Below are 13,704 nucleotides of genomic sequence, written 5' to 3' on the forward strand. Positions count from 1 at the left end.
CCTCGACGCTTGATAGACGACGATTCGCTGCGAACGCACCAGCGTGGCAGCGTGGCAACCACCTTTGCTCATCGTAAATGGCCGCCTGACGCCGTGGCCTCCTCGCCACCCCCCCCCCCCCCCCCCCCCCCCGATTTGTCATTCTCACGCGCCCAGGACTACAACGACGAGATCCGCTTGGAGCAGCTGCGGGAGCTGACGTTCCTCAACGGCTCGGCCGAATCTCCGGCCACGCCGCCGAGGGTTCGGGGAGGCACTGCACCCAAGGGGGGCTGCGTCCACCCGGTGCCACCCGCCCTCCCGCCCGCGGCCAGGTCGGTCGGCCTCTCCTTCGGTCCTCCCCCCGCGTCCCTGCCGCCGGCGCGTGTCGCCGTCAATCGCTGCCGCCGCGTCCCCACGGCAACTTGATCGGTGGACCGGGTGTGTAGCTCTAAGCCCCGTTGCAAGGGTCTTGGAGTGGCCCGGGCGGCTGTCAGTTTTCGCCTGCAGGAGTAAATGTCATCGGTGAACTTGCCGACGTGGGAAACCGAGTCGATGAGCCTCGACGAGAGTTGAGCAGCTGATTATAATATTCATCGTAATAATACCGCGCTGTACACCTCGTTCGTATTTAGTAAGGTACATTCAGATGCAATGGATTTTAAGCACTTTCTGAAATCCTTATCCTAGTTTCTACAGAGGAGACGCTTTGACGTTTGATCTGTGACCAGTCACTCGCTCCCTTGCCGCTGTTGGCGCTAACTCTGAGCTGCGTCACCAGCGCTGTTTGTTTGCTGGCCGCTTGCCGTTCCGGGCCTTCGGGCTTGCGCTCTGCAACGGCGGTGTAAAAATAAACAAGACGAAAACGAACCACCCGTGTCACCGTCCCCTGCCCCACCCCCCAGGGGTCTCGGCAGTGCACCTCGCCTGCGGGCTGCCCTGGTGCCCAGGGGGGCGACGCTACCTGGGAAGGGGGCAGTGCTGCTCGCTCGCCCTGGCATTGGCCGGCCTCCCCACCACGGCCGCCCCGCGCCCCGCGTGCCTCCACCCCCGCCGCTGCCGCCCAGAGCTGCCGCAGCAGCGCCGGACCCCTACGCGGAATACGTGAGTTTGACCCCTGACCCCTACGTAGAATACGTAACTTCGATCCGTGACCACTACGCGGAACGCGTGAGTTATACTCCGAGCCCCTAACCCCGATGCACCTCCGAGCACAGTTCAAAGGAAGTTCAACGTACATGACCCCTATGCAGAACCTCTGTTGAGCAGGGCAATGGAAGAAAGAAAATACTCCGACCTAGAGTGTGGTGAGGGAGTCAGTGGGCGAGTGTGTGAGTTGTTGTTGTGATCTGCAGTGTGGTGAGTGACCTGCAGTATGTTGTTTTAATAATACCGTTTTTTGGGGTAAGATTGCATAAATATAAAAAAATGTGTCGTTAAACCCGCCACCACCCAACACAGCCAACTAGTAAGGTTTGTCACGTAAACAGAACGTGCCAATTCGTTACTCGTACAGCACATCGATGTGTTGGAGAGCAAATCCACAACATTTAAAATCTGAGTTTGTTATATGTTGAACTTCGTTTGCACCATGCATCGCCATCCATGCTAATCGGAGGTGTGGTGAGTGAGTAGTTGAGTGAGTAGATTGTTATTATCACCTGCGGTGTGGTGAGTGGGTGAGTGAGTGGAATCTGTGAGTGACGCTTATGGGAACAGTAACAATGCCGGTAGCGATTTGAAACAGATTTAAGGAGGTGACTGACCGCCCAAGTGGAATACGAAGTCAGTCTCAAAACCCCTGAGCTAAGGGCCCCCGTGTCTCTGAGACTGCAACCCTGAATTGTCGCACCAGAGATGGGCAAAAATGCATTCGAATTACAAATTACTGGAGGAAAAATATAACAAGCTCCGGGTTGCCAATTAACACTGCCTCGTATCATGTGGGTACAAATGACCGATCACTTAATGACGCACCATTTAAATAGCCCAATTACAAATTGCAAACCTAATGAAATGACGAACATATATATATCCAAATTACTTGTAATTTGGATATATATTTTTTCGTCGGATGGGACGCAGTCATCTGGCTGCGGTTACGCAAAAATGTCGACCCTACCGGCCACGCATGAGGGCCCTTGCGACACCTCCGCTGTCTGGGATGAGACGACGCTTTCAAGCGTGTGGCGAGCTCACGTCGATGGGGCGGTGGCCGCTCTGTGGGTATAGAGCGCACGTGCGTGTGTGTGTCTTGTGTGTAGTGTAGCGGTTAGATGGTATATATATATTTATATAGCGCGTGTCTGTGTGTGTGTCTTGTGTGTAGTGTAGCAGTTAGTGTAGCGGTTAGTGGGTATAGATGTCGCGTGCGAGTGTCTGTGTCAGTTTGTGTGTGTGTGTCTTGTGTGTAGTGTAGTGGTTAGCGCCCTGCGCTATGAATCCTCGGCTAGCCGAGTTTGATTCCCGCTCATGGTTGCCAACACCAGTGACGGTTATCCGAACCGGTCCTGGGCCTCCCCTAGGTCGGCTCAGCCTACAGAATGGGGTGGGGCTAACTTTGTCTTTGTGTACGCACCAGCTTTGAATAATTTAAGATTTGCTCACCCGGCATAACAACAAACCCGGCACGTGCCAATTAGGACACTCCTGGTGTGCATGGGCTCTTACCGGGTCAAACATTAAGGTCACGTGCGTACCTTACAGACGTGCTGGTTGAGATGTGACGGCTGGTTATGTGACCCCCCCGCCCCCCCTTACCTATGAAACGTGGGCATTCGTGGGGGGCCGCGTGCAACCCGCAATGGCGGGCTTAATATTCCTACGTTTAGCACTTATCACAAGGTAATTACCGATCGCTTAATTGAGGCACGTTAATTCACGGCCCCCGTGTGCCATCTGTCTATTTAGACAGCATTTTACGCGATCGTGCGCGTAAAAAAAAAAAAATCTCATTCAACGAGGGCCGGAGCCTTGGGATTGCACCTCGGATGTTTGTTCATCGTCGTAATTCCGCATGCGGCTTTCATACAGAGGTAGAGGCGCAGCCCTGCAATTGCTCGCTCGTGCCACTGCTTTCGGAAGGGCAATCTTCACCCGTAGGCCAACGGTGGCTAGGAGATGTTAACTATCTTATTGGTTATTTCGGTAAAGTCACGTAGAATGGAAAAAATAAAATAATAAAAATAAAACATAATAAGGTCTGTCGAGAAGACAGAGTCTCTGTCTTCTCGACAGACCTGTTCTCCACCTGAGGACGGCTGCTTGCGTTGTGGCCGAAACGTCGTGAGACTTATTTTATTATGTTTTATTTTTATTATTTTATTATTTCCATTCTACGTGAATTTTCCTGAAAGAACCAAGAAGATGAATCCCTGCAGTCACGAAAGCTTTAAATCGAGATGTTAACTACTTCGCCTGGTATGCAGGAGGCCCAGGGTTCGATCCCGACCCTGATGCCCGTTGTATATTTGAAGTTTGCACGCTCTCCCCGTGGTCGTGCGGATTTTTCTTCGGGTCCTCCGGTTTTTCCCTCCACATTTAGAAATCAACATTTAGAGAAATTGGCTGCTCTAAATTTCCACGTGATAAGCCACTTGGTTGAGCAATCATTTGTGGGCAGGTCGCTTCTGAAAAAGTGCTAAATAGCTCAGTGGGCCTTACCTGGTAAAATAATATGAAATTGTTTAGTTTATGTGCAACCATAAAGTAGCAGGTAATGGCAGGAGGTGTGTCTACGCAGAGCTCACACCCGAGGCGATTGCGTCACTCCAGAATCAGAATCTTTATTTATCCTCGAGAAATCCGATGAGCTGTGAAGCTCTTTTTCACTCATATCCGTGGCGGGCTTCCTCTCTCTGCCAACTAACCATGACGTTGACCGGTCCAGCACGGCAGCCATCATCCGTGGTCACTCGAAAGAGATGGAGAAAATGTAACAACATTGACAGTTTCACCGGTGGGGGGGTGGGGGGGGGCTTTATTTGTGTGCGTGGAATGGATGCATACGCACATCGCCGCGTGTCGCCGGATGAATTCCGGTGGCGCCGTTACCGAGTGACTGTTTCGTCGGCGCAGTTTTCCGGAGCTGCTGTTTGCGCCGGGGACAGGGCCGGTGTTAGCACCACGTGGGTTCGCACCCAGCTCCCCCTCCCTCCCTCCCTCCCTCTCGCTCGAGCCACGCGGGGCGTCGTTTTATAATCTATATTATTTTTGTCTCCGCAAAAATTTGCATCCGTTAATTAGGGTCCTGTGTAATCAGTCTGTTTCAGCGCGGCGGCTGAAAGGCAGCGAACCAAAAGGCTCCACTTTTTAAAGTAAAAACCACGAATCCACTCGCCGTTTTAATTAATTTGTGGCTTATCAGAATGTCTACTTTGCATATGCTAATTACGTTTTTTTTCCCTGCTCAAATTTATAATGGTAGTGGAGTAATAGATGAATTAAGGCTTTTAGTGTTGGGATGAAACATCACCTCAACTCATGATCAAAACCTTTCATCTCACCTGCGTGCAGAACCAGGCCGAACGGATGACGATCAAACGTAAAATGTCACGCCTGCGGCCTCGCTGATCGCTTGATTTTTTGTTGGAGACATTGAAGCTGCCCCAATAGCGCCACTGGACTTGCCATCCAGAGGTCGGCACTTAAACTCCATTTCCTTGAAGCACGACAAGCACCTTGCAAATGTAGATAATCATTTATTTTTCCCGGGCTCTATCTACCCAGCAATGTACATTGGGTGCGCCGCATTTAGCTGGTCGTGTGGAAGAGAGGAGGTCAAATTGCCTCTTTGTGGACACTCTATCGAGAGTTCCTTCGAGCGGACGCCTCTTCTGCCAGCGGGTATCGTGAGCAGGCGATTGCAGGGCTGCGCCTTTATCTGTTACCGTCACACGTTGCTCCCCAGGCATACAGCGATGGCTACGAAGCTTCCTACGAGGACTCGGCGTTCGACGGATACGAGAGCGACTACGCAAGCGGGAGCCAGAGGTGCGTGCGCTCGCTCGCTTTGCGTCTGCGTCGCGCGCCGAGCGAGAGATATATGGTGGTGGGCGCTGGGGGAGGAGGAGTGGAGCACGGTAGTGCGGGGTGAGCCAGAGCCCTTGCTCACTGGCGGCTGTAGGTGGCTGGCTGGAGAGCGGCTGGCTGTAGGCACGAGCAAATCGAGCGTAGGGGGGGAGCCCTTAGGAGATACAAACAAAATTGGGGTGCGTCACTCATCAGCTCAGTCAATTACTGATCAACATAACGAGCTAAGAGCTCTCCGACGTTTCAGTTCCTGAAGAAGCGTGTGTCGCGAAACGCCGGGCGTCATACTGAACGTCCCACGTGACAACCTCAAGGCACAAACAGTCAAACCCCCCGCCGAAGTTGCGACGAGCTAATCGCCACCGAAACAGCCAATTAAATATCTCTCTCGTATCTATACCTTGCCTGCACCTTTCCTCTCATCTCACTGCATAATCTGCAGCTGTCATCCTCGTCTCTTCTGCTATCTCAAAAGAATTTTACAAACTGAAATGGACGGGGGGGGGGCCTCCAAAATGAAACTACCGCTAAGAGGCACCCTCCCCCACCAAATCGGGCAGCACCACCGCTGCTCTCGCACGCATCATCCCTCCGCCTCACCTTCCTCCGCCGCCCGCTCGGTGTTTTCACGCACAATTTCACCCGGTCACCATTTGACCCGGGTCACCCCCCCCCCCCCCCCGTGTCACGGTGTCGCCGTGAGCTACCGTGGGGGGTGGGGGGTAAGGGGTTTGTCCCCCTCCTCCGCTTCGGCAGCGACTCGCTCGGGGGGGGGGGGCGTTTGGGATGCGGCTTGCGCAGGCGAGGCGCGACGGACGGAATGGAAAATGTCACGTAGCAGAGAATCCCCCTCGAGAGAAGCCTCCCTCCCCTCCCCACCCCTCCTCCCCTTCCCTCTCCTCATCCCCTCCACCCTCCCCTCCCTCCCCGCGCGTGCGAGATCCCCGGCCTTTAATCACGCACCCTGCGGTGAGCACCGGAGCTGAGCTGCGGAAAACCGCTGGCACGTGTTGCCATTGAGCCATTTGCGCAGCGTGCAGGCGGTGCAACTGCACGAGGTCTCATTGGCCGCGCGGGTTTGGGCGGCCAATGCTCCAGGCTACGAATACAGGCGTGGTGAGATCTGGACATGGGGGAAGGTGGGGTGTGGGCGGGGGGCGGGGGAGACCCCGCCGTTCACATTTCATTGCTCACTCCAGGGCCCGTGCCAGCAACCCATGCGAGCGTGCCCATGAGACACGGCGTTGTTGCAACCCCTGCTGCTGCTGCTAGTAGGGGGTGGGGGGTAGGCCCCAGGCCCTCTCGGTGAGTTTCATGGCGTTCGGCCTGCTGCAGGTGATCAAATTCTGCCGCTACGCTTGACCGACGATTTCAATACGACTGCAAGCGCAGGTCGAGTGATTACATTGACAGACTGCTCCGTGGAGATGTGGGGCGGCGACTGCCTGCCTGTGTCGTCCTGTTTGTCACTACGCTGGATGAAGGCCCAACCCCTCCCCCCCATCCTTGTGTTGGTCATGAGGTATTTTTTTTTACCATACTTCCCCACGCTGGTCATGACTTAGCCACCTCGTGCTTAAAGAATTTGCTTCACGGAAGTGGTGAAATCCGTGGGGCTCCGCGGGGGGGGGGGGGCAAGGAGAAATCACCCCCTCCCCTCACCCCATTCGAGACCCCGACAAACTGCATGGCCCTACATTGATTCCGCGTGGATTTTTCTCCGGATCCTCCGGTTTTTCGCTCCACATTTAGAAGCATGCCTTTCGAGTACAGTATTTGGCCGCTATAAATCTCCGCATGGCGACAAGCCACTTCGTTGAGCTGTCATTTGTGACAGCCAGGTTGCTTCTGAAAAATAGCTGTACAGCTCAGTGGGCCTTACCTGGTAAAATAAAAAAGAAATGTTTAAAATTTGTTGAACTTCTTCTTTATGTAGGCAACCGTGCTAAGTGGGGGTGCGGCGGAGGGACAACAAACCAACCACGAAATTTCGTTCTCAAGAAACGAGTTTTTAATCTAGATTTCAAAGTGCATAGCTCCCTAATATCGGAAGGAAGAGCGTTCCAGACGACCGCAGAAGCGCATCTGAAAGCGTTCGATGCGGTGGCCGTCTTTGACGGTTATCCAAAAGCCGCCGCTTCTGCTGCTGCGAGGATGGCCGGAGTTGGCGTGATGGTTTACGTTCCTTGACGAGATCGGCAAGGATGAGACAGCAAGAGGAACGTGCGTTGCCTGTTAACGTACCGTATGTTGAACTTCTTTCGCACCGTACGTAGCCAACCGAGGCAATCGGGAGGTGCGGGGTAAGGGCAACAAACTAGACGCAAAAAGCAGTTCCAATTTCGATTTAAAGCTTTCGTGACTGCAGGGATTCATCTTCTTGGTTCTTTCGGTAAAGTCACGTAGAATGGAAATAATAAAATAATAAAATAAATCATAATAAAATAATTCTCACGACGTTTCGGCCACAACGCAAGCAGCCGTCCTCAGGTGAAGACAAGGTCTGTCGGGAAGAGTCTGTCGGGAAAAGTCTGTCTTCCCGACAGACCTGTTCTTCACCTGAGGACGGCTGCTTGCGTTGTGGCCGAAACGTCGTGAGAATTATTTTATTATGTTTTATTTTTATTATTTTATTATTTCCATTCTACGTGACTTTACCGAAAGAACCAAGAAGCAGTTCCAATAGTGAATCCGCTTGTGCTCTCTCGCAGCGCCCTGGACTACTACGAGTACGAGACGTGCACCAGGGAGGAGGCCTACCACACGTACGGTACGTCCGCGACGAGCTCACCCCACGTGTCCCCACCGGGGGGTAGCTGCCGTCGGCTCTCACGCACGTGGCTGGGCGCGGTACGAGGGGCCCCCACGGTAATCGTCAAGGAGAGGCCGCAACGGGGCGTAATGCGTTCAGTTTGAGCACGCAGATTTTATTTTTTTACGGGACAATTTATTTCGGTCCAGGTTTACGACCCACGAATGTTGAGTTTTTCTTTTGTTTTTTTTTACGCGGCCAGGAATCATGCAACGTCGCCTCAACGTTGGCATGTGGTGGACATCGTTGGCCCAACGTTGGTTCAACGTGACGACCCAACGTTCCATATTTACTGGGCGTTTTGCAGACAGCCGTTTGCCGAGTCTCGCATGAATTTTGTACCCAATGCGGCTCAATTGAACCCCCCCTGCCCCGTGCTCCAACATGGCCTACGTGGTGAAACTCAAACCCATTCACCCCTGGAAGCCTGACTCGGCGAGAGAACGTAAGGCCACGAGTAGAGGAAATGACGCAATCGGCGATGGAACCCTTTAACCTGTTCATGCTAACGACTCCCTGCCACCAGTTCAAATTCAGGCTCAGGAGCTTCTCCTCTGCCTCTGACTGACTGCCTCTCTCTCCGTGAAATAAATGTGCCCACTGTTTTTGCACCGCGTCTTGGGTTGCGATCAAACTAAGACGGTATATAAATTAAAATTGTACTGTGTATTGTCAGTGAGTCTACGGGCATCCTTGTGAGTATTGTATTCTCTCGGATGACGTGGGTCTCTGTCACTGAATCGCTATGCGAGTCTCTGGGTCTCTCTGAAAGTCTATGGATTTCTGATAAAGCTATAGATGTCTATGTATGTATATATATACATCTTTGTATAAGTCTATGGGACTCTACGTGAGTCGATTAATCTCTGTTTAAGCATGTGCCGCTCAACGTGCTGCTATGGACCTCTGTGTAAGTCTACGGGTTCTCTGTGGATCTCTGCGTCAAACCCTACGGGTCGCCGCTCCGCACGGCACTTCCGCGACGCGAGAGCCATTTCGACGCTGCTGAGAATGCACGCATCGTGATTGCGATGGCGTGCCCGTGTCTCTGTTCAAAGACGAGGAAGACTGGAGGGAGACGGGCAACCACATGAAGGCCCCGGCTGTGCGGACACCTAAGGGGGCCTACCGGGAGCACCCCTACAGTCGCTACTGATGATGGCACGGCGTGCCTCGCCGCCGCCGCCACCGCTGACCACAGCGCTAAATCTCAGAAACGTAAAGGGGCCACAGGAAATCCTTCACAGGTTTAATCTCTTTGTGTTCGACGCCGCAATCTTAATTTCCTCGAATCTCCGCGATCATAAACAGATTTGTGAACGAGCGGTGGATCGATACGCGTCGGTGCTCGCTGACGTGGCTGGCCGTTGCCACGTCCTGATTTAGGCGGTACAGGTAATTGATTAACGATCCTCTACCGGGGAAGAGGGGTGGAGAGATAACACTACGTTTACGTGATACGGACCGTCGGTTGAGTTGTATTTGCATTTGAAGTTGTAATATGAAAAGTAGGTTTAAATTATTTTTAAATTATTATAAGAAGTGCAGTTTCACTTGGTTTGTAAAATAAAAAAACAATAATGTAAATTTTATTTACTTAATGTGCATATTCATCTTCTGTTTTTTATTTATAGTAATAATAAAAATGTATTAACTTACCAATGGAAAGCATTAAATTAAGTCTCTCTCTCTCTGTACCAAGTCTAATGTTAAGATGTTTCAAAAAATCATGCTGAAGTGATTTTTTTTGTATAAATCTCATAAAATAAACCGTGTAACACTGCATCATACTAATCGACCAAGCTGACCTGCTTTGGGAAGGCTTCCTGAAGCCTTAAATGATTTAACCCGAGTGTGACTTCGTAAAAAAAGGAAAGAAAAACAATGTAAATGGCAATAATCTTTGTGTAAATCTGATGAAAAAAAATAAAGACCCCTTGAACTCTATAAAACAGTGTAAAAGCTCATAAATGAATTTAACCATAAATCAAAACACAAATATTTTATATTTATTTAAAATGTTTCCTTAAGTGTAATGTGTTAATGTTATATATGATAAAAAAAAGTTTTATTTTTCCCTTCCCTGTTTAAATGTTGATTAACTTTTAAAAATGAATAAAATGTGACCCGGTCACATGGCTATTACTGTAAACCTGCTTATTTTAAACGGACTAAAATTTTGGTTTAAAAAAATCTAGAATTATCATTTTAAATCGCAAACAAAAAAAAGCCATTATAAATGTGCCTAAGTTGAATATTTAAATTCCATTCTCTATCCATATGTACATTATAGCATGACAACAACAAATACGTTTTATACCGTTCTGAATTGTTACAAAAATAACGTACATGTGAAAAAAAAATCAAACCCGACTAACTCCACCAATAAAATAACCAGGTTTAGAGTAACATATATTTAAAATATACTTAACGGCTCTTGTGCGAAGTGCTTCCCTCCTTCTGCGAATGTGTTCTGTGTATGATTTGTAGCAGCGAGACGATGGGTCTCTATTGGCTAGCGCTAACGAGCCGAGCTCGCACACAGCGGCTCGCGTGTACGGCCGACAGCTGTGAAGGACAATCAGTCGTCGTTTTTAAGGCCCTGGCAAAAAAAAAAGCTCGAGGTAATTCTGCAGTTAATCCACGGCCACGACCCCTTTCCCCTCCAGGTAATCGTAAAACTCCACTCACCCCAAACATTACCCTTGTCACTTAATTTGGCGAAATTCCAGCCGTGGGAATTAAAGCATCGCGGTTCGAATGTCGTGCGACAAACCTCGCTGTCATGTTGTCGGAGCGAGTGGCAAGTGGCTTGCCCCCTGCTCGGTGTGAACCCAGGAGTCACTTGGAAGGGATGTCGGAGGTAGCTCTGTGGTGTCCACTTCCGTGCGCCCTTCTCAGAGGTAGTTCTGTGGTGTCTACTTCCGTGGGGCGTTCTCGCATACGTAGGGGGCTCTACTGCTCTGCTGAGAGCTGTGAATGAATGCTTCTTCACGTGAAGCGACGCCTAACGTACAATCGACCAGGCTAAATTTGGGGGGGCCTGGGGAAGGGGGAAATGTCAACAAGTCACGCGTAAATTAATGGACAAAACCAGAAAAATATAAGATATTTAACATAAACCAGTACTGTAAATCGTGCACATAATTGATTTAGCATTCGAGCGGTGCCCTGTGTGGGCTGTTGGGACGACCGTGCAGCTACGCACAAAAGACATTTGTGAATAAATAGTGTAAACCCTAACCTACAACAAATTATATTTTCGGACCGTACAAAAAATATTGCTTGTATAATGGCTTTATAATAAAACATTAAAATGATAAATGCTGTTTTAAACGTAACGTGACTATCACCACGGATCGTTAAATGACCAAACTCATTGTTCTTAAACTCTCGCTGCTCCCTCACCTAAAACGATCGCACTTAAAATAAATTTGCGCAAATGATCCAACGATAAACCGCCGACCCAACATTTGTAATAAAGCCAGAATCATAACGCGTTACTAACTCCGCATTCCCTTCATCACGTTTCACAGTGTACACACGACTTCCATTTACAATTCCACTCCACGTGCCCTGCGCATTATCCAGCATAACAAAAGCTACGATATAGGTTACAGATGTGACATATACTTAATCAAATACCCCAAAATTTTAAGTAAATTATTTTTGTAATTATCAGCTGGGACACCTTCCCCATCTCATGCCGTGACCTGCGTTATATATTTTTCATGATACACTTTTTTCGTTTGGTTAGATCACGTAAATATAAATTGTGTCGTTAAACTCACCACCACCCGACACGGCCAATGAGTAAGGTTTGTCACGTGAACAAAACGTGTCAATTGGTTACTACTTCAGCACACCGGTGTGTTGGAGAATAAACCCACAACAATTAAAGTTCGACTACTTAGCGACATTTCGCTGGCGATTATACATATTTTTTCGTTCACTTCGGCCGCGAATTATTAATACACTAATTTTGTTAAAATTACATTTTACAAAAAATCATAGCCTTTTAATTTCTAAACAACGCCGGCCTGACCTAACAGAGGGCCCAACTGTGTCTCTCCGCAGATGACCCGTGGGTCGCCGCCAACCACAGGGGCACGACGCGCTCGCCCTGTCAGCCGCTCGACTGGTGAGTGATCGCGATCCGGAATTTTGCCGCTTGTGCAAGGCCCCCACCACCGCCCCCCCCCTATTTTTTTGGGATGGTGAGGGGTGGGGGGGACACCCCCAGGCCACCTCCAGGCCACTGATCGCTGGCACATGGGCCACACGTTAAGGGGGGTATGGTGCCCGTGGCAATCCGGCCACTCTGTGCCAGTGCGGTGAGGGCATTTAACCAGCGGTGGATTGTTCATGGCAGATGTTCATGGCAATGTAGAATAGTCAGGCACTATGACGTGACAGAACGAGTCCGTGACATACGGAGGCATGGCTGTTACGGGTTTTTGCATGCGATCGAGCGTAGATTTGGAATCGCTATTCTCTCGATTCCTGGTTCGTAACTCCTTATTAGGGCAAGCACATGCCCAGGGGATAACCTTATTTGGGCATGGCACACCTACTTTATATTATAATTTCGGCCTCCCGTGTGTCACTGACTCATTCTATTTCTTTACAGCACCCACAAGAAAGGCCGTTGTGTTAGTTCTAACGGTCGCCAATGAGTAATGGGTGGGATGTGTTTGCAGCCACGGGGGACCCTGTATACGAAAGCAAAAGACGAGACAGTGGAGAAACAAGGATGGGCTGTGGAGCCGAGTGGACGAGCACGCTCCGAAGGTATGGAGGTCAGGGTTGAATCAGAGCACAACATGGGGCCGGCACAAATCGCCCTTGGTGCCCTCCCTTCGCTTGGTCTATAGTCTGTACAAAGACATCATCTAGATCGGCTCGAGACTCCCGTAAATCATGTGAATTGGCTGTGGCCACCCCCATTTTGAATCCCTCCCCCTCTCCCCACCCCCCGCGAAAACAGACGCTTCCCCGTGCAGCTCACCTCTCTGCTCGCTGCTTGTTTGTTGAACTTCTTTTGTACCGTACGTAGCCAACCGTGCTAATCGGAGGTGCGGGGGAAGGACCACTAACTAAACACCAACAAAGTATTGCTCAATAAATTAGTTTTCAATCGAGATTTAAAAGTGCATAGCTCCAGTGGCTTCCTAATATTGGAAGGAACGGCGTTCCTTGTATCCCCCTCTCATCATCACCGCCCTCTCATATCCGACATCACGGATGTCTGGCCGGAGAGAGTTCCAGACTGGGGACAGATAAGGAGAAAAAAGCAACTTCCTTTTTACGGAATGTTAACTGGGGTCTTAAAGAGAAAGCCTGAGTTCCCCCCGTATCTCATTCTCTCGTCGCATCCACACCATCTCCCGTATCCCCTTCCAGCGCGCGTTCTCTTTCCCCTCTCAACCCCCGTCGCCCCCCCCCCCCAACTCTGCCCTCTGCGGTGCTCCTCGATGCGTTCTTGCGTTGCTAGCCGCTGCGACGTTTCGACTGGCGACCGATAGGCAAACGTACGTACGTGCACACGGATGTTGAACTTCTTTCGCACCCTTACATAAGCCAACCGTGCCGATCCGAGGCACGTGTCACTCTGCGCGCGCGTGCTTCAAACGCCGTAACTTCTGCGGAGGGGGCTCATTGCCCGCGTTCCCGATGCGGTGTCGTTTTTAACAAACCCAGCTGTGCTGCAGCTTCGAGTCAATTAACTTCGCCCGGTGCTGCTTGCAATCATTAGCGCCCGTGTTGCAGCTGCTTTGCCAATGTTGGAGAGCGCCGTGTGAATTCTCTGGGGACGATGTAAACGTTGTAAACAGGCGAGCGAGCGAGAGCGCGTTTCGCGTGCCGGTTGCGCGCGCGTGAAC

General features: G+C 50.5%; 1 protein-coding gene across 1 annotated transcript in view; it reads left to right on the forward strand.

Annotated features, from left to right (window-relative positions):
* LOC144724127 (KH domain-containing, RNA-binding, signal transduction-associated protein 2-like) overlaps positions 1–9,704 on the forward strand; it is a 43,132-nt gene extending 33,428 nt beyond the window's left edge. The window contains exons 5-9 of the mRNA XM_078603031.1: positions 157–314; positions 885–1,083; positions 4,889–4,971; positions 7,722–7,780; positions 8,881–9,704. Coding sequence (XP_078459157.1) covers positions 157–314; positions 885–1,083; positions 4,889–4,971; positions 7,722–7,780; positions 8,881–8,978 — 597 coding nt within the window. The 3' untranslated portion in view covers positions 8,979–9,704. The remainder of the gene's footprint in view (positions 1–156; positions 315–884; positions 1,084–4,888; positions 4,972–7,721; positions 7,781–8,880) is intronic.
* Positions 9,705–13,704: the final 4,000 nt, after the last annotated feature.

Source organism: Lampetra planeri, chromosome 2 (assembly GCF_965212315.1).
Source record: "Lampetra planeri chromosome 2, kcLamPlan1.2.h2, whole genome shotgun sequence".
NCBI classification, from domain to species: Eukaryota; Metazoa; Chordata; class Hyperoartia; order Petromyzontiformes; family Petromyzontidae; genus Lampetra; species Lampetra planeri.